The 21,186-nt window shown below is 43.1% G+C and overlaps 1 protein-coding gene across 3 annotated transcripts in view; it reads left to right on the top strand.

Moving 5' to 3' along the window:
• The window catches only part of Tpx2 (TPX2 microtubule nucleation factor), a 45,563-nt gene extending 25,655 nt beyond the window's left edge, over window positions 1–19,908 (top strand). For all 3 annotated transcript variants that reach the window (XM_021152745.3, XM_021152746.3, XM_029469161.2), the window contains 13 exons: window positions 418–549; window positions 1,437–1,559; window positions 5,114–5,235; window positions 6,017–6,168; window positions 7,510–7,678; window positions 9,521–9,659; window positions 10,366–10,582; window positions 13,659–13,751; window positions 14,920–15,096; window positions 16,022–16,168; window positions 17,129–17,240; window positions 17,799–17,986; window positions 19,280–19,908. In XM_021152745.3, the coding sequence (XP_021008404.1) occupies window positions 418–549; window positions 1,437–1,559; window positions 5,114–5,235; window positions 6,017–6,168; window positions 7,510–7,678; window positions 9,521–9,659; window positions 10,366–10,582; window positions 13,659–13,751; window positions 14,920–15,096; window positions 16,022–16,168; window positions 17,129–17,240; window positions 17,799–17,986; window positions 19,280–19,387 (1,879 nt within the window). In that variant the 3' untranslated portion in view covers window positions 19,388–19,908. The remainder of the gene's footprint in view (window positions 1–417; window positions 550–1,436; window positions 1,560–5,113; window positions 5,236–6,016; window positions 6,169–7,509; window positions 7,679–9,520; window positions 9,660–10,365; window positions 10,583–13,658; window positions 13,752–14,919; window positions 15,097–16,021; window positions 16,169–17,128; window positions 17,241–17,798; window positions 17,987–19,279) is intronic.
• The last annotated feature ends 1,278 nt before the right edge of the window (window positions 19,909–21,186 follow it).

Here is a 21,186-nt window from a genome sequence, read left to right as displayed (position 1 = left end):
AAGGCGTGCGCCACCACCACTCCCCGGCTTGCTTGTTTGCTTTTTGAGACCAGGTTTCTTTGTGTAGCCATGGTTTCCTTGGAACTCATTCTCTAGACCAGGCTGGCCTTGAACACTAGGATTAAAGGCACATACCATCCATCCCACACCAGGGTTTGTTAGATTCCTAAGAGCTGAGATTATAATAGAATATAATAGAATGTTTGGTTAGTTTTAACTTATAAACCACCAGCATATTTAAATAGCGAGATTTTATGTTTGGAAACAACAAGTTTTCAGGAACATTGGATTACTAGAGAATGGATAATAAAGGTTTTATTGGCCTTTTAGTTGACATACTTTGACTTTAGGAAGAACATTTGCATGTCTGTAGTAATTGTATTCATCATAAGATAAATTGTGTCTTTTCTACCATAGAAGATCTATTAGACTCTCTGCTCAGAAGGATTTGGAGCAGAAAGAGAAAAACCATGTTGCCTCTATTGAAATGAAAGCCAAGAGATGCGTTGCTCCCGCCACTGATTGTCCCCCACAGAAAAGAATGAAAGTGTGAGTACCCACCATGAGACCACCAGCCTGGGTCGAGAGTTGTAAGTTACAGAGTAACATTACCAATGGTTTCATCTGCAGTCTGCATGGTGTCCCTTTAGCCTGGGAAACTCCAAAGCTATGCCATGGTCAGGGGAGCTGTTACCCATGTCCCATCCAGAAGGTTTGCCTTCAGTGTTCATCTGTGGCAGGAGCGGACCAAAAGATATGGTGTTCATGCTTCTTCTAATTTTTTAATTGGAAATGTGTTTCACTGTAGGAACACTCCAAAAGTGTCTAAATAATTTATGTACTTCACAGAAGTCAAAACTAGATTGCCACTGGCTTCGGTCGATTATTATCTATTGCTTCTTATTTTTTGTTTTTTTCATTTTGCTTGAGCTTCATTATCAGAAGGTAACTAAAACTACTATATCTTTAGCTGTGTCCCTGTTCAAGAGAATATATTGTAAAGGGAGCAGCCCAGCATTCATTCAGGAAAGTGAGGCTTTCCTCAGGGATTATAGCTTACATTTTATCTTAGTTCTAAAAATTGTCACTTGGATCTCCCAAGTTGCTGTAGAAGCAAGACCAACACTTAGTTATGGCTGGGTTCACTGCTGCTGCCTTCGGATTGCCTAAGAAGCAGATTGTAGGTATCAGGGACAATGTCCACGGTCTTCTGGTTGTTGACTTGATGACATAGAATCCTTGTATCCTGAAACACTGTTGGCTGCCTCACCTGACCTCTGAGGGCTTTCCCATGGTTGACCTGTTGGAGCTGCTGCTGTGTTAATCTGGTGATGTGATTGAAGGACCTTGTGGGTCAATCATGCTGTTATTCCCCAAAATGAGGGCATGTTTTAGGAAATTGAAACTTACTTATTTTTCATTCATTTTGAATCAAGTTCTCATAAAAAGAAACTGGAGGAAGAGGAGGAAGGCAGTGTTCCAGCTACTTCAAGAAAGAATGAAAGAGAAACCCTGGAGAAAAAGGGCAAGCACACTGTGCCAGGTGTGCCACCTGCAAGGTACTTTCTTTCCCAGAGTAAACTTTAGAGGAAGACAGTAATTGGCATACCTGCCCTTCAGGAAAGAAACCCTTAAAAGCTGTCAGTGACCTGAAGGATGCTGAGGCAGTAAGCAGCACAAGATGCTGGTTTAAGAGGTACACAGGACAAGATCAGTACACGTTCTTACCACTTAGTAAACGTATGTGATTTTAGTCAGTGATCAACTTTGGGGTTTAGTGTTATTCCTTTGCCAGAGATCATTTCAACTTTTTCTGGAAAATCTTGTTTATGCTTTAATGGATAATGGTTGTCTGGGTGTTGATTTATTTATTGCCAATTTTATTTCTGAAATTAAAAATCAAAAAGATGTGCAGTGCTGCCACTTCTTGGTTGTGTTTGTAGAACAGGCTGACCTTGCACAGCCGAGGACAGCCTGGAACAGTTCTGCTCTTTTTGCCTCCCCGGTGCTGAGAGTGTGGCTATGTAGCACCACAGCTGGTGTGTGTCACAGGTTTTTGTTTTTTCTGACACAGGGTTTCTCCGTGTAGCCCTAGATGTCCTGGAACCTCTCTGTAAACCAGGCTGGCCTCAGAAATCTGCCTGCCTCTGCCTCCCAAGTGCTGAAAGGCATGCGCCACCACTGCCCAGCCTGAAGAGTTAACTTTAAATATGGTTTTGTGAGAGTAAAGTAAATGTTGCTTAATATAATAATGTTTACCTGTTTTGACCCTAAGCTGTGGGCCTTTGGCAATTAACATTCAATTATTAAACAGCATTGGTGGGGGCTTAGGGGTGGGCTAAATAAAGGATTTATTGCTATGACTCCTTTCTTTCTTGCCCAGAAGCCTCACCTCTCACTGGCCAGGTGAAAGTGAGGCTTGGAGCAATTAACTTCTATTGAACTCAGAAAAAACTGAGTCATGTTCACAGAAATACTTTTACACAAGTAAATATACCCAGACACATATACATTCATACATACATTTACATTTTTATTCATTCACATTCTCACACATTAACACAGTCATCTTTTCTACTGTGTTTTTTTTTTTTAAGATTTATTTGTTGTTATATGTAAGTACACTGTAGCTGTCTTCAGACCCACCAGAAGAGGGCATCAGATCTCACGTTAGCCACCATGTGGTTGCTGGGATTTGAACTCAGAACCTTCGGAAGAGCAGTCAGTATTCTTAACCGCTGAGCCATTTCTCCAGTCCCATATTCATCTTTTTATTGGGCCTAACCATCTGTCTTATCTACTCTGCAAGTATCCCTGCATACTTATATACACATACCTAGACTTACATGTGTATTTATATATGTGTGTTTATATATGTGGTGGGTGGAGCTAAAGCCCCAGCGCCAGTGCAGAAAGAACTCATTCATTCTGGATAAAAAATCAGCTCCAGCCTTTATTGCATAGAGAAAGAAAAAGCTTCTGGCCTTTTATTGCTAAATGAAAGAGAAACCCAAGTGTGTAAGAAAAAAGCCCATCCTCATCAGTTAGCAGCAACCTGCTGCTCTCTCTGCCCTCTGTTCAGCCTCTCTCTCTCTTCTTGCCTCTCTCTCTCCTCAGCTCTGTACCTAGTTTTGTACTGTTTTTAGGAGGATAGATCACATGCTATTCCAAGCATCTTTTTTCAAAAGTTCACAACAAGTTCAAACATAAATTCAAATCATAAATTGAATCAGGAGTCACAACATGTGTTTCCATTTAGACTAGTTATCTAACTAAGCATTCATTGTCTGTCACTAGCTCTACAGGTTCATAAAAGTTAAAAACTAGGGGCTGGAGAGATGGCTCAGTAGTTAAGAGCACTGACTGCTCTTGCAGAGGTCCTGAGTTCAATTCCTAGTAACCACATGGTGGCTCACAACCATCTAATGGGGTCCATTGCCCTCTTCTGGTGTGTCTGAAGACAGGAATAGTGTACTCACATACATAAAATAAATGAATCTTGCCGGGTGTGGTGGTGCACACCTTTAATCCCAGCACTTGGGAGGCAGAGGCAGGCAGATTTCTGAGTTCAAGGCCAGCCTGGTCTACAAAGTGAGTTCCAGGACAGTCAGGGCTATACAGAGAAACCCTGTCTTGAAAACAAACAAACAAACAAAAATAATAATAAAATAAAATAAAAAAATGAATCTTTTAAAAAATTAGTTAAAACTATAATTCTTATGTCTAAGCTAACACAGTATGTCAAAAGGCAAATCATCTGCCCAGTGTCTTCTTAGTACTGAAGCTTTGTATAGATAAACCCAGTCAGTATTATCTTCTGTTATTGCATCCATCATAGATAATAAATCATTCATTTGCAGGTTATGGTCTTTCGTTAGCAGGTAATAGTTTTACAACCAGCCTAAGAGGAATATTTTCCTTAATGGTAAATCTGTTTGATGCCTGCTTTTTATCTTAGTGCAATTAACTCATGATACTTGAAGGCTTGCAGGGCCCTGATTGAAGCCCATTTTACTAGTATAAATTTAGGAGTGTTATAGAATAATTATTAGGAATTAAGAAATCATTTGTCTGCATATCATCACTACAACACATCTTCATTGACCTCCAGGGTATCTGCTCAATAGGGTGGGCTGATGCCCAGGGATTATTATATTAGTTTAATAATGACAGGAAAGGCATTAACTGCAAGAATCAATCCTGAGATGAGATTTCTGAAAGCCTTGCAATTAAGAATTGTGCATTGCAGAGCATGCATACGCTGTGCCATCTGTAGAATGTCACTTGTATGCCTTTATCCTTTCCTAGATGGCTCCTGACAATCGATGGGCCTGGAACTAGCTCGGTAACCCAGGCTGGCCTCTGACTCACAGTCCTCTAGCTTTAGCCTCCCATGTGCTGCAATTCTAAATGTGGCTTTTGTGATTTTTTAATTTAGCTTTTCCAGTGGCATAAAAGTTGGTCACTGGCCGGGCGTGGTGGTGCACGTCTTTAATCCCAGCACTCGGGAGGCAGAGGCAGGTGGATTTCTGAGTTCGAGGCCAGCCTGGTCTACAGAGTGAGTTCCAGGACAGCCAGGGCTATACAGAGAAACCCTGTCTCGAAAAACCAAAAAAAAAAAAAAAAAAAAGTTGGTCACTGGTGTGGTCAAAAATGTGTGTCTTTTGTGTGTCTTACTGCCTTGTATAGTTAGTTTTAGCAATTGTCATCTGGAAATTTTATAATATCTTAGTGTAAAATACCCTTCTTTCTTTTCTTTTTTTTTTTAAGATTTATTTATTTATTTTTATGTAAATACACTGTAGCTGTCTTCAGATGCACCAGAAGAGGGCATCTGATCTCATGGGTGGTTGTGAGCCACCATGTGGTTGCTGGGATTTGAACTTTGGACCTTCGGAAGAGCAGTCGGGTGCTCTTACCAACTGAGCCATCTCACCAGCCCCCCTTCTTTCTTTTCATGTTACCTAATTAAGCAAATATCTGTTTCTGGTGGATAAACTTTTTGGCTTTGATAGCTATCATAGGTTATAAACATAGTCTACTCAGCAGCTTATTGTTCTTTGAGTACTGAACCCTTCCTTCCTTTGGCCTCTCTACTGACTCTTGTTTCTAGGGAGAAGGTTCTAAAGAGTACTGAGGAGCAGGAGATAGAGAAAAGGCTGCGAATGCAGCAGGAGGTGGTGGAACTGCGGAGGAAGAATGAAGAGTTCAAGAAGCTCGCGCTCGCCGGGCCAGGTCAGTTGGGCCTCACTGAGTCTTAACTACAAGGGTGCTTCTTTGAATTTTGGTAGCATTTTTTTTTCCTTTGTGGTTTTTACAGCAAGAACAAAATAAGAAACAACCAGTTTGAGTGGTCCACATACAACAGTGTGTTTACTTAAAATTGTGGCTGTAAGTCACCTGCACCTCAGGGGTTACTCTCTAGTTGGACCACCCAAACTAGCACTTTCTCAGAGGGCACTATTCTTCTCTTATGTGTTAGCAAAAGGATTGAGACAGATGACAGTCAGTCTGGCCAGTTTGTCGTTTCCTTCTTTATACAAATGGCAGAGGATGAGAAAGAGGACTGTCAAATTCAGTTGCAGTTAGAAGGAAAAACGGTACTGAAGAGCTCTTAGCTGGCTTTGCTCTGGCATAGTGGTTTTGGTGGCACCAGTTCTGCTTACTGGATTTTACAGGCTCCCCTCTTAGAGATTCCGAGTTAAATTTTGCTTTTAAAGTCACTCTCTAGGGGTTGGATTTTCAGTGTTTGATTAGAATTTGTAATGCCCTGGGTTCCATCTCCAACACTATTTTTTTAAAAAGGATGTGAGGTCATGACTTTATCAAAGCTATGGCTACATCCTAGCAGTGGGCTCCTCTGCTTACCTAGTTTGCATCTGAACAAAGGCCTTCAAACCCACTACAACTCAGATACAACTCGAGCCGCAGTAACAGAAATACAGGAAGGATTAGAGGGTACAGGGCTCACTAATGATCTCTTCTTAATGTCACCGTGTGCTTTCCTGTTCCTCAGGGCAACCTGTGAAGAAGTCCACGAGCCAGGTTACCAAGACAGTTGACTTCCACTTCCTCACGGATGAGCGAATCAAGCAACATCCCAAGAACCAGGAAGAGTATAAGGAAGTGAACTTCATGTCTGAACTTCGGAAGCATTCTTCCACGCCTGTAAGTGAGCGTTCGTTCTTATTACTGATTCAGTCGGTCGCAGCTGTGACGTTTTTGGTCATTATTTACAATGGGATGATTGAGGGACGCTTACTCTTTGAATCAATATAGATACAAATTCCCTGTGAACTCTGTGACTGTCAACAGATCACTCCCATTCGAAAGCATGCTACGAAGTTGGTGTAAAACTTGGATGGGACACGAAGCATATAAAATTATGTGTGGCAAATTTGTAGAGGCTTTCTTTCTCCCACCCCTCAGGCTCGGGGTGGAGTCAGGTGTAGAAAGTAGGACTGCATCTCAAAGGCACCACCACCAGGCTTTGTGATCATTAGTTCTCTTAATGTTAAAGACTAGTAGGCATAGCCGGGCGTGGTGGCGCACGCCTTTAATCCCAGCACTCGGGAGGCAGAGGCAGGCGGATTTCTGAGTTCGAGGCCAGCCTGGTCTACAAAGTGAGTGCCAGGACAGCCAGGGCTACACAGAGAAACCCTGTCTCGAAAGTAGTAGTAGGTGTAAAGTCATCTCTCCCGCCTCCTTTGTTTGTTTTTCATTTTTAAGATGGAGTCCCAGTTAGTCTAGGCCTGCCTCAAACTCGCTGCTGTCCAGCCGGCGATGACTTGGAGCTCCTGATCCTCCTGCCTTCACCTCCCTATAATGGGTGCTGGGTGTGCACCAGCAGTGCTGACTTCACACACTGGTTTATTTTCCTTTTACTATTTATTTTTATACCTATGTGTCTTGTGAGTATGTGCCATGTTGGTGATGGTGGAGGCTGGAAGAGTGAGTAGGACCCCCCCCCCCTACACACACACACACACACACACACAAGTGGAGTTAGAGGGTTTGAATTGAAGTATGCCTGGACGACGAAGCCATGGACTATGCGTGTCTGGAGTTCTGGCTTGGCCAGGGCTATGCAGAGAGACCCGTCTAAAAAAACTCACCAAAAATAGATAGAAAATGAATGATGCGCAATGGGTGGGCTTGCGACAGTCAGTTTGAGGTTTATGTGGAGAGATGTAAGTGAGGCTCCTGTCTGACCTGATGCAGGCCCAGCAGCCCGGACCAGTTTTGTATGTTTGCTTTTTTTTCTTTCCTTCCCCATTCCCTTATTTTAATAAAACTTTCTGCAGATTGGTTCAAAACATTTATATACTTGGGAAATGCATGTATATATACAAAGCAAAGCAATCTTCTAAGCACCAGGTTCTTTAGAAGAAGACAAATAATAAAGGGCTGCTGAACTGGTGTAAGGAAGGACTCTGGCTGAGCACCAGTACCGAGGATGGGGCTTGCAGGAGGTTCCCGCCCTTTGCTGAACAACTCTTCTCTTCCCAGGCCCGAGGAACCAGAGGATGCACTATCATTAAGCCTTTCAACCTGTCCAAAGGGAAGAAAAGAACATTTGATGAAGCAGCTTCTACGTATGTGCCCATTGCACAGCAGGTTGAAGCCTTCCACAAACGAACCCCTAATAGATACCATCTGAGGAACAAGAAGGACGAGAGTAAGTTTCCTCCCTGACCTTGCTGGCCAGAGCCTCTTCTCCAGTGGCTGGCACAGCAGAGTGGAGAGGGAGGTGAACGGGTGCAGATGCTGATAAGTTTGTATAGATCTGGTGGTGAACAGATGAAAGGATTTTAATTGTTTCTGTCATTATGAAAGTAATTTCTACAAGAAGATTAAGAAGGACTAGAGATGGAAAATAATGTAAAATATGTTATCAGGAAAATATAAAAAAGCTGGGTTGGTGATGTATGCCTATAATCCCAGCATTTGGGAGGTAGGGGCTCAAGATTTGGGCTTGGTCCAAATGGTGATTTCGAGGGTTCCTGGGCTCCACAGAACTGGTCTCAAGACAAAAACAAATAGGGCTAGTATTTTGGGTAAAACAGGATGTGCTTTGAGATATCTACACATCTCTTTTTCATATTGTTTAGCTCTTTGCTTTAGGTGGCCACATGAATTGCTTTAAATGCAGTATTTCTCTTTTCTTTGGGCAGTGTTGGAGATTCAGCTAGCAAGCACTGTATCAATGTGCTACACTCTCAACCCTAAATATAGTATTTCCCAGTATTGTTAACACATTCTAATATTTTCTACTATGAAAAAGTGAATTTTTTCTTATTACCATAGAATTTGTGTCTATCTAGCCAAGGCTTCATAGACTCTTTCAAAAGAAAAACCAGTAAATGAATTAGATAATTAATTTTTCTCACTCTGTTATGTAAGGTCTAGATAGGAGAATTCCTTCTAGGTAATTATGAAAATCGATAGGCTTGTTACTGACCAGGTAAATCAGTAAATACCTTTTGTAAGTGTTCATAATGTCCTTAATCAGTGGTTTTCAATCTATGAGTTGAGGCCATAAGAAAACACAGATATTTACATTACAGTTCATAACAATAGAAAAATTATAGTTATGAGGTAGCAACAAATACAATTTTATGGTGGGGTCACAATGACATTAGGAACTGTATTAAAAGGTCACAGCATTAGGAATGTTGAGAGCCACTGCTCTGAATAACGCTGTGTTGGCAGAGTTGTTCTCCCTCTCTTTGCCTCTAATTCTCTGTAACTTTCTCCTGTTGACTATCTGAATCTCTGCCACCCCACCCCCACTGTTTGGTGTAGCTACCTTGTGAGGTTGGTTTGAAAGTTGAAATGCACCAGGCTTGGTAGCCACGCCTTTAATCCCAGCACTTGGGAGGCAGAGGCAGGCGAATTTCTGAGTTCGAGGCCGGCCTGGTCTACAAAGTGAGTTCCTGGACAGCCAGGGCTACACAGAGAAACCCTGTCTCAAAAAAACAAAACAAAACAAGAAAAACTAAAAAACAAAACAAAACAAAGTTGAAATGCAGTAGCCTTAAACTATTGATCCTTCTGCCTCAGCTTCCTAAATTCAGGATTACAGATCTGTACCACCATGCCTGACTGCACCATTTGACTTGCTATGAGAGGTGGCCTAGATGTTTTGATACAGATGTTTTTGTGAAATTCATTACTCACTGGTTTGCAAAGGTCTGGTGTCTTAAAATTGTAAGAAAAACATTGTCAACAATAAGCGAAATAGTTGGTGTTCTCCATAGAAAGGCCTATGTAATGGCAAGGACCCCATCAGACATGGCTAGATTTTAAGTGCAGAGATGGCAGAAGAATTCACCTAGATACTATCCTTCAATAAGAATGATAAGAGGAAGGGAGGGAACATCTGTCAGGTTGAGTGCTATCAACTGAGTTGAGCATAGAAAAGCAGGTTGTCTGCTTTGCCGGTTTCTAGTTGGGTTAGCACTTAAGGGTGACCTGGATGGTGGGGAACTAAGCAGACGTTTGTGGTTTTGTTTTACAGACTTGTTACCCTCCAAACCTGTGAACAAGATTGCACGAGACCCCCAGACCCCCATACTGCAGACCAAATATCGTACAAGGGCTGTGACTTGCAAAAGTACCGCCGAGCAGGAGGCCGAGGAGCTTGAGAAACTGCAACAGTAGGTCCCCTGCAGTGTCTGAGAAAGGCTGGCCACTCCTGCCTGCCTGCTTTCAGTCCTGTTGGACGGTGGTAACTGTTTTCCCGTTCATGAAAATGCAAGCCATTTAGTGGCTCCATAGACTGTGCTACTGTCTCTGTGACTGAAAATGGGACTATGTAGGTGCCCTGGAGCAGAATCTGAGAAGTCATCTGAAAAGATGACTTTGCTTTGGTTTTTTTGTTTGCTTGTTTTTAAATTTTATTTGTAGAAGTTTTGCTTGCATGTACCACTGGCATGCCTGTGCCCATGGAAGCCAGAAGAGGACTTTGGAGCCTCTAGAACTGGAGTTACAGATAAATGGTTTTTAGTTATCATGTGGGTGTGCTGGGGATTTTTGGGGAGTAGCAGCCAGTGCTTTATAAACCCCTGAGCCATCTTTCCAGCCCCCCAAAGTTTGGGAACTTGAATTTCTGGTCCTCTGTCTCTGCCTGTACAAGTGCGAGGATTATAGGAGCATGCACTCATAGAGCCCGGAGCCCCGGCGGGAGCTCAGGCCATGCCGTTCACCCTTTTCTCAGGAGGTGAAGATGGCTATGGAGAGGAGAGATCATGCTGTCCATGGTGGATCATCTTACCACTTCTTCATAGGTTTTGTTCTACTTTGTGTAGTTTTTATTTAATTTTAAAAGCCTTTTATGTTTATTACTTTTTGTGTTTGTTACAGATACAAATTCAAAGCACGGGAACTTGATCCTAGAATTTTTGAAAGTGGCCCCATCTTGCCCAAGAGAGCGCCTGTTAAGCCTCCTACTCAGCCTGTTGGTTTTGATTTGGAAATTGAGAAACGAATTCATGAGCGAGAGTCAAAGAAAAAATCAGAAGATGAACAATTTGAATTTCATTCTAGACCTTGTCCTACTAAGATCTTGGAAGATGTTGTGGTAAGAATATTTGAGGGGTTGGGTGCTGGCAGAGCTGACCAGCCGGTGACTGAATATCCACCCAGAAATGTTCGCCCTGTGATCCCACCAGCATATCACAGGAGGTGACAAAGAGATGCAGCGGAATTGGATTTTGGTCTTAGAACTTCAAGTCTAGTGAAAGGCAACATGAGGTTAAATAATAGACTGATAGGAACATGGAGCTTAAAGGGCTGCAGAAGAGGGAAGCTTTGAGCACCTGGAAGAGGAGGCAGGCTTTGATGACATGCAGTAGAGTTGACATCCTTGTGCTGTCATTGTGTTGCTGTGATGGCTGACACTTGTCCCTCTTTCATATGGATTCATCCCTCAGTTTCTGCAAGATTGGTTTCAGAACCTTGCATAATGTTCAAGTCTCATAAAATATAAACTAGCACACCATACGCTATTTAAATAGTTAAGTTTTCCTTTGAGATGGGGTCTTGCTTTGTCTCTCAGGCTTGTCAAGCAAGACTCCAGAGCTGTCCTTACATTAGCCTAGTAGTTGGGACTGCAGGTTCATGCCACTGTGCCTGGCTTGTGGTACGGCTTGCCATCTTTTCCTTTGCTGTTTCAGAGTCATCTATGAGTGAAGCTGTAATATATTACCCCTGGTCACTAGTTCGTTTATTCCATCTCCTCACATTAAACCAAAAGCAACCTCATGGTATGCTTTCTAAACTTTTTATTTTATTATATATATAATAAAATTTTATTACATATATACAATTGTGATTGTACCTAGAAATAATCATTTCTTACTTAACTGAAAGCTTTTTCTTTTCTTTTTAAGATTTATTTATTATTTCTTTTTTTTTTTTTTTAAAGATTTATTTATTTATTATATGTAAGTACACTGTAGCTGTCTTCAGACATTCCAGGAGAGGGCGCCAGATCTCGTTGCGGATGGTTGTGAGCCACCATGTGGTTGCTGGGATTTGAACTCTGGACCTTTGGAAGAGCAGTCGGGTGCTCTTACCCACTGAGCCATCTCACCAGCCCCTATTTATTATTTGTTAAGTACACTGTAGCTGACTTCAGATACTCCATAAGAGGGCATCAGATCTCATTACAGATGGTTGTGAGCCACCATGTGGTTGCTGGGATTTGAACTCAGGACCCTCGGAAGAGCAGTCAGTGCGCTTAACTGCTGAGCCATCTCCTCAGCCCTGAAAGCTTTTTCATATACCTCTCTCCGTGTCTATCTCTGTCTGTCTCTGTCTCTCTGTCTTTATCTTTGTCTCTCTCTCTCTGTCTGTCTGTCTCTCTCTGTCTGTCTCTCTCTCTCTCTCTCTCTCTCTGTCTCTCTCTCTCTCTCTCTGTGTATGGGTGTGTATGTGTGTGTGTGTTTGTAGGGAAGGTGTGACTGAAACAGTGGGGTGCTGAAGGAGCATGTTGTCTGATCAGCTGCTTTTCAGAATCCTCTGGCTCTTACATAGATTCCCAGTCTTGGCGTTTTGGTTTGTTGAGTTGAAGACAGAGAGAGATCTCTGGTGAAGAGCTTAGGGTCCCTGACGCAGTAAGCAGTGATGATAGAAATACTTTCTATATACCTTCGAGTGTGTGTGTTGTACTAGGGTGTTTGGGGCTTTGTTTTGAGACAGGCTCTCCCTATGTAGCCCTGGTTGGCTGGGATTAAAGGCGTGCACAGCCATGCCTGCCTTGTCCTGAGTTTTACATAGATTATTTTATTTCTCATAACAACTGTAAAAGACTCTGTTCTTAATTTCTGTTTTAAAAACAAAGGACTCTACCACCAGGGTATCTAATAAAAGGAACTGGGCTATGAGTCTGTCACCTCTTTAAACACTGCATGGTTCCACCCCACATCTCATTGTTCCCGTAAGTCATGTTGATGTCTGAGGTCACTGTCATGACAGAGCTATCTGTAACTTTCATCAGTTTCACTAATTTAATTCATTTTTAGTTTCTAGAGAAGGAATGAATAAAACAGACAATAGATATATTCTTTTTCTTTTTCCTTTCTTCTCTCCTCCCTCCCACCCTTCCTTTCTTCCTTTTTTTTTTTTTTTTTTTTTTTTTTTTTTTTTTTTGTGTAGCTTTGGCTGTCCTGGAACCCTTTGTATAGACCAGGCTGCTCAGAATTTACAGAAATCCACCTGCCTCTGCCTCCCACATGCTGCGATTAAAGGCATGTTCTGCCATACTAGCTTAGCTGTATTCATCTTATCTTCACTTTTCAGAAAACTAATAAAAATGGGTGTGTGGCTTGCCCATAAAAACATTTTAAACATTGTGTGCAGAACCAAGATGAAGTTACTTAACTTTCCGCCCTAGAATCTCAAAGCCTAGCTGAAGGGCCTGCCTCTGAGAGCCTGCTGCAGTCATCTGCTGCTCTCTACTGGCCTCCCCTAGTGGCAAAGCTCTGGCCTCGGGTGCCCTTACAGTGTGTGGAGATACAGTGGGTGTGGTGTGGTGCTGTGGTACAAAGAGGAGCAATCAAAGCCCCTAAGAAACAGCCATGCAGACAGTTTGCAGTGGGAATCAGTCCTCATGATTTGTGGAAGGAAAAGTTGTTAAGAAGTTAAAGGAGGGGATTTCCTTTCCTTTGTTTTACACTGAGATTGACAGGTGGTAAAGACAGTGAGAGATGGACTTGAGTAGCCGAGAGCATGAGGCAGAGAAAGCCAGTGTGATGGAAGTCTTGAGCATGGATGTGGAAAGAGAAGTTACTGTGTTTAAAGTGTGGGTTTCTAGAGTGGGACTTCTAGGGGCCTGAGGGTGCCAACCACAGAGGCTTCTGTTCTCTTGGCATGTGATCTTTTAATTTTGTGTGTGTATGTGAGAGAGAGGGAGACAGAGACAGAGAGAGATGTTTATATGAGGGTGTTATGTTAGTCCTTGCATAATCACGTGGAGATCAGAGGACACCTCTGGGATTTAGTTCTATCCTTCTGCCATGGGTTATGGGATCAAGTACAAGGCAGGCTTGTTCAGCAAGTGGCCCCTCATCAGGGTTCTATCTTCCTGGCCTGGTTTTTAGTATTTTATGTAGCATTGCTCTTTGATGTCTAATTGAGTTAAACCCTTCTTCCAGGGTGTTCCTGAAAAGAAGGTAATTCCAGCTACTGTCCCGAAGTCACCAGTTTTTGCATTGAAGAACAGGATCCGAGTGCCCATCAAAGATGAGGTGATTCCCTGGGAAGAGGGAGTCTTCTTTTCTTTTTCATGACCAGTCTGAGTCTTAATCATTCTTTTTTTTTTTTTTCTTTTTTTTTTTTTTTTTTTTGGTTTTTCGAGGCAGGGTTTCTCTGCATAGCCTTGGCTGTCCTGGAACTCACTCTGTAGACCAGGCTGGCCTCGAACTCAGAAATCCGCCTGCCTCTGCCTCCCGAGTGCTGGGATTAAAGGCGTACGCCACCACGCCCGGCCTTAATCATTCTTTATATTTAATGGGGCTAAAAGGCAATCAGCTCTTGTCTGGAGTTGACTGTAGGAATGATGTGAATGCTTGAGCATGCGTTTTGTTCCTCTGAGAACACTGAAGCTGGCTGTGCTGTGACTCAACTTTCAGTGATAGTGGGTTCGAGTCTGCCATTAAACCTCTGCATCCTGTAGCATTGGGATCATGCAGCCTTTGTAACATGGTCAAGTGTTTCCTGAGCTATTGTCACTGCTCAGGGACCTTGAAAATTCACTTGAGCAATTACATCGTATTGTCCTTGATACCTAAGGGTCACAGAGGTGACTGAGGGTGATGAGTTATGGGTCTGTAAGAAGTGAATTGCCATTGATAGCATCTTATTACATCTCCTATTTTATTTATAAATATCCAGCCTTGGGGTAATTTTATAGCAGATATCAGCATAAACCTTTTTATAGGATCAGTTGAAACTCAAATACTTGGTAATCTTATGTTACTAGCTTGGTAATCTTATGTTACTAGCTTGAACCCAAACAACTTACTTGGTCCTATTCTGGGTTTGGCAACCATTAATTTCTGTCACATGTTTTAGTGGAGTCCGAGTCAGAATATAAGGTGTAAGTGTGCTTACTCAGAACCTTTCTTCAAGTCTTGATTTTACCTGTCTGGTGTCATCTAGTTATTCCAACATTCCTGAGAGGAACTTGAGATTCTTAAAGAGTTACTGTGTCAGTCATTCACCCAGTGCTCTTACAGATTGCTTTGACCCATGATGAGTGGGCATTGTCTGTCTTTGAAAGAAAAGTCATTTGGTGCTAAGTGACTTGCATCATCAGTAGCTTATCCCATATGTGCTTTCCGAGACCTCACTCTGAGCTCGGTGAGCAGGGCAAAGACGAGGAGTCTTGGTTCTCAGCTGTAGTTTCTCTCTTAGGAAGAGGAGAAACCAGTAGTGATAAAAGCTCAACCTGTGCCACATTATGGGGTGCCCTATAAGCCCCACATCGCAGAGGCAAGAAATGTGGAGGTGTGCCCTTTCTCCTTTGATACCCGGGACAAAGAGCGCCAGTTGCAGAAGGAGAAAAAAATAAAAGAGATGCAGAAAGGGGAGGTAGGTGTTTCATATCTGTAATTTGCAGAATACTGTTCTTTGATCCCTCAAAAGGAACCTTTCCCCGTTTGTTTGTTTGTTTTGAGCAGTGTTTTGCTGTGTAGACCAGATTGGCTTTGGATCTGTGGTTGTTTCCCTGTCTCTGCCTTCCACATCCTGGGATTACAAGCATGTATAATACATTTCACTCAGAGAATGGTTTATATAAAATTACTATATAGAAATATATAAAAACATACTTTGAAGCAAAAAAGTATATAAAATCTTTATAAAATTACTATTGAATCATTGTTTTCCACTGATGCCTACATGACCCGCTATGAAATGTTTATTGCGCTTTGAAGTAGTAGGAAAAAAAATCTAGGTTTTCTTTGGGTCTAAAACGGTCCATGGCTTTTCGGCTAGACCATCCCGCTTTAAAAATTGAATTCCTCTGTTTGTCTTTCAGGTTCATACACATATTTAGGAGTAAATATTGTTTTATCTCTGTCTCAATTTGCTTTCCGTTGCTGTGATAAAATCAAAAGCAGTTTGGGAAGAAAGGGCTTGTTTGGCCATGTTTTCTCAGTTGTTTCTCCCCAGATAACTCTGGCTTATATCAAGTTGATAAAATGCTCACCATCATACTTGCTAACAGGCCTTTTTTGGTTTTGTTTGGCTTTGGGGACATTGTCTCAGCATGTAGTCTAGGCAGGTGTGTTGAGCTCCTGATCCTTAGAAATCTGGAATTATAGGTGTGCATCACCAACTCTGGCAAGCATTCTTTACAATTTTTTTGTGATCAGCCTATTTTATTCAGAGACACGAAGGTGAGGGGGCACTGAAGTCATCAGTGGGATCTGAGGTCCTCTGCAGGACAGTGTTTCCTGACCCCCACTGAGGAGAGCTCCTTATGTTGCTCTTCTGTTCTCTTCTCTACCATAAGGTGCCCAAGTTCAAGGCACTTCCTGTGCCCCATTTTGACACCATTAACCTGCCAGAGAAAAAGGTAAAGAACGTGACTCAAGCTGAGCCTTTCTCCCTGGAGACAGACAAGAGAGGCGCCTACAAGGCTGAGATGTGGAAGCACCAGGTAAGAATGAGGAGCCATTGAAATGTTGGATGCTGATTGGTTGATGGGTGAGTAGTGGGTGGACAAGCCTATAGGTTGCAGGCCTATAGATTGGGCCTGTAGATTCACTATCTGTACTGAAATCATCTGGGATGTCAGATTTGACTATTTTAATATATTCTATGTAAACCAGGAGTCACATCAAGTTTTCCCTACAAGGCCAGGCAACATTTACTTTAGGTTTTATAGGTTACATATGACTTATGTCAGGTATTTTCTCCCTGCCTTCCCTCGCCCCTGTATGTATATTTGATCCTTGAAACATGTAAAGACCATTCTTAGTTCAAGTTGCATTTGACTAGCAGGCTGAACTGTGCTCATCTCTCCTTTAGTAGTCTCCTGGGGAATGTGAGACTCCTCAGTTGGGAGTTTCTGTAAGATCTCATCTATTTCCTTAAGTGGGTGCTTTTGGTAAGAAATAGGTTGGAGCCGGGCGTGGTGGCGCACGCCTTTAATCCCAGCACTCGGGAGGCAGAGGCAGGCGGATTTCTGAGTTCGAGGCCACCTGGTCTACAGAGTGAGTTCCAGGACAGCCAGGGCTGCACAGAGAAACCCTGTCTCGAAAAACCAAAAAACAAAAAACAAAAAAAAAAGAAATAGGTTGGGAGAATTGGTTCTTAATAAGATAGGCTATTTTTTTCAACATGGTATATGATATAATTGCTTTTTATTTATCATAACAGGTGATAAAGACAAATGATTGGTTAGAGAGTGATAGAATTGTCTTATCATTTTGTCGCTATTCCTGTTCTCTGTCTCACCTCAAAACAAACACTAACAAGGGTTTAATGGAGCCTCTGGGTCTAATTGCTCATTTAAAAGAAATAAAGGGATAGAAAGCTCTATCTTTTTAGTCGTGTGTTCCTGCTGCTGTAGCCAGCAAACACTGTACGCCACTGTCTGACGGCTTCCTTCCCGCAGCTGGAGGAAGAGCAGAAGCAGCAGAAGGACGCCGCTTGCTTCAAGGCTCGTCCAAACACCGTCATCTTCCAAGAGCCCTTCGTTCCCAAGAAGGAGAAAAAATCACTGGCTGGTAGAGTTTATTTTTTATGTACTCTTTTGGGGGTTGGGGCAAAATGTCACACTTCGCAGTGGGGTGCTAGGACTCAGAATATTGTAGCAGACTAATGCTGTGTCAACAAGAACGGCTCTGTCTGAAGGGACGGTAGCTTTACTCCCTTAGAGCCAGCCTTTTGCTTGTGCTGGAGCCAGTGGCTCCCCTTGAACATTATCAAGTATGTTGGGGCATACATATGCCAAAACAGGAGTTTTGGCAGACACAGCTGGCCTTTCAGTGACAGTCACAGGCTGTCCACACCCAAGAAGGGAGCAAGCAGATGAAGGAAGGGTGTGGGGATTTCTTTCTATACACAAGGCTTGGTTTCTTAGGCCTTGGACAACATGGCTGGTGGGAAGTTAGGATTCTTTTACTTACAGTAGCTGTGTGGGAGAGCAGCATGCAGGGCTGAGTAAGCCACCTCACCTCTCTTGTCTCACTGATGACTCCTCAGCGTTCTAGGTCATGGGGTGTGGCTTCAGCCCTGAGTGCTGCATGTGCATCAATCAGTGTTGTCTTTGTTTCTGTACTCAGAGAACCCTTCTGGTTCTCTAGTTCAGGAACCTTTTCAGCTGGCCACCGAGAAGAGAGCCAAAGAGCGGCAGGAGCTGGAGAAGAAAATGGCTGAAGTAGAGGCCTGGAAACTGCAGCAGCTGGAGGAAGTCAGGCAGCAGGAAGAGGAGCAGCAGAAGGAGGAGTTAGCCAGGCTCCGGAAAGAACTGGTAATCTATTGGGCGCCAGAGGCACTCAGAAGCCTGGCTTGTCGCTGTTCTGCTCTCTGATGGATTTTGGACAGACTAGTCAGCATCCACACTGACAGCAAACAGTATAGTCTCTCCGGCATAGTCACGCACGCACACACACACACACACGCACACACGCACACACGCACACACACACACATATACACAGCCATACCTGCCTGTTGAGTTTGTTCCCAATATAAGTTTATTTCTTAAAGCAGTTCTCAGTGCAGGCCAGAGGCAACACCCTGTTAACCAATGCTGCTTATTAATGAATTATGGCGGCTTGCTCTGAGGTTGATCTACTCTTCAAAAGGATGGGTGGCACCCTGCTTCCCCAGCTGCACTGCCCCTTTTGATTGTTTCTCTTCTGTCTTTTGTTTTGGTTTGTGATTTTGTTGAATACTAAGAGTCAATCAAATAAGTGTAAAATTTCACTGGCAATTTTGGCATCCCGCCAGACAGATGATTTTTCTGTGTAGTTCTGGCTGCTCTGGAACTGACGGTAGACCAGGCTGGCCTCAAACTCAGAGATCCGCCTTCTGAGTGCTGAGAGTGAAGGTGTGCACCACTGCTGCCCAGCAACTCTAACAATTTTTTTTAATTAATTAATTAATTTTATGTATATGAATACACTGTAGCTGTCTTCTGACACTTCAGAAGAAGACATTGGATCCCATTACAGAGCCACCATGTGGGTGCTTGGAATTTGAACTCAAGACTTCTGGAAGGCAATTCTCTTATCTGCTGAGCCATCTCTCCAGCCCCCTTAGTTATTATTTTATACATATGGGTGTTTTGTTAGCATATATGCATATCCACTATTGTGTGTCCTGAGAGGTCAGAAGAGGGTGTCAGATGCCTTAGGGCTGGAGTTACAGATGATTATGAACTGCCAAGTGCATGCTGGGAATTGAACATGGGTCTCCTGGAAGAGCAGTCAGTGCCCCTCACCACTATCACAAATGTTTAATTTGTAGCTTTTGTCTGCTACAGTTTATCAAGACCCTGTTTCTCCCTAGTAAGTTACACTGGGAATAAGTTTGAGTTTCTCAGTGGGAGGTGTGTGTGTGTGTGTGTGTGTGTGTGTGTGTGTGTGTATACACATTCATGCACTGAACAACAGTAGCCACCTGTTTGGGCTTCATCTCCTTCCCCTGAATTTGTAATTGGGATCTATAAATCCTGTCCCCACCATTCTCCCCTAACAGAACAACTGTGCACATAGATGTGTGTTGTCCACCTCAGGAACCCTGTTTTCTTATTCTACAGGTGCACAAGGCAAATCCAATACGGAAGTACGCAGCAGTAGAGGTGAAATCTAGCGAGCTGCCTCTGACTGTGCCGGTGTCTCCTAAGTTCTCCACTCGGTTCCAGTAGAAGCTGCATCTATATCACAGGCATGGAGACCAGGTCTTCAGACTCACCGGCCATGTGTGGAAACACACCTGATAACTAACGGATGCCAGGTGTTTTGAAGATGACTACACAGCAACTTTGAAGCTAATGAGCCTCCGCTCATTTAGACTTTAACCAGACTTCTTGTAGTTATTTCCTTCAGATATTAGCTGGCCCTTTCCTGTTGGTCTTAACGCTGGCTAGAATTTCAAGAATTCGTTTTGGTATAGTCTACTTTTTACCTAGTCCCCCCTTACTCCCCCTTATATATGTATTTTAAGCATAAAATAAAGGCAGTCAATTCCTGGGTTGTGGTTTCAGTCACAGTGTAAGTGAGAAGCAGCCAGTCTATTGGATTTCTTCTCTGTTCAAAATGAGTTTATAAAGGAGCCCTGTGCTGTGAGGTAGGAAGGGAACCTCTGTAATGGCTCCAAGGAAGACTGCGCAGCCTCCGGAAGACCTTACAGAGCTGCTGTTGAGCACGTTCTTATTGTTGGTGGTGACAATGGGATGCCACAGCCTACAGTTTCCCACCTCACTTGGATAACATTGTTTTTTTAAGGTCACAAGAATTTATTTAAGGTCACTGTTTTCTGGAATCCAGTCCATCCTGGAGGGGGTGGTGAGGTGATACTGTTCAGACTGTGTGACAGATTGGCACCTTCAAAGACCTCTCCCTGTTGGGTTACATACTCCAGCTGGGCCTTGCAGGCAAAAGTCCTACAACTTCCCAAAGCAGTGCCAGGCTATGGACCAAGAAACACTAGCCTATGGTGGGCATTTTATACCTACATGATAGCATTTCATCTGTGGGTGCTATAGGCTCACGGTCATTGCCCAGTGCAAAGGCATGTATTTCAACTTAAGAAGAATCTGTAGTGTATTTTTCTTTCTGAGATTTCTTGATTTTATTTTATTTTATATATTTGGTTTTTAGAGGCGAGGTTTCTATGTAGCTCTTGCTGTCCTCGAACGTGATTTGTAGACCAGAGCCGACCTTGAATGAATTTTTTTTTTAACCTGCATGTATGCATATGGAATTCTTACCTACCCTGTGCCAGTGGATGTCTGTGGAGTGTGTCAGATTGCTTGGAATTGGAGGGTGTCAGATGCCCTGGGATTGGAGTTACAGATGGTTGTGCTGGGAAACCCTGCCCATAAGGTCAGCTTTTGACATTACCAGAAAGCCTAGACTGAGGTCGGTGCAAAATGGTGGATTCCTTTTGTCAGCAAGGTTTCCTCTTCTTTACTTGAGGGATCCCGGATCACACACCATCTACCTGTGGAATATCACATGGCCTTGGTTAGATTTCAGGTCTGACTTCTTTTCTACCTATACGAACCCGTTGGAGTAGCACCGGAGACTGCTGGACGATGGAGTGCCTCCGTGTGTGTGTGTGTGTGTGTGTGTGTGTGTGTGTGTGTGATGGTTTGTATATTCTTGGACCAGGGAGTGGCACCATTTGGAGGTATGGCCTTGTTGGAATAGGTGTGGCCTGGTTGGAGTAGGTGTGGGCATAAGATCCTCACCCTAGTTGCCTGGAAGTCAGTCTTCCACTAGTAGCCTCTGGATGAAGATGTAGAACTCTCAGCTCTGCCTGGATCCTGCCATGCTCCCACCTTGATGATAATGGACTGAACCTCTGAATCTGTAAGCCAGCCCCAAGTAAATGTATTTTATAAGACTTGCCTTGGTCATGGTGTCTGTTCACAGCAGTGAAACCCTAAGACAGTGTGCTAACGAGGCATCTCAGTACCTTAGCCTCCAGCCAATGACCTCT

The sequence above is a fragment of the Mus caroli genome, unplaced genomic scaffold (genome assembly GCF_978045245.1).
Source record: "Mus caroli unplaced genomic scaffold, Mus_caroli_1 scaffold_2, whole genome shotgun sequence".
Lineage (NCBI taxonomy): Eukaryota > Metazoa > Chordata > Mammalia > Rodentia > Muridae > Mus > Mus caroli.
Note: the sequence above shows the minus strand (reverse complement) of the source record. Positions and strands in the feature narration are given on the sequence as shown.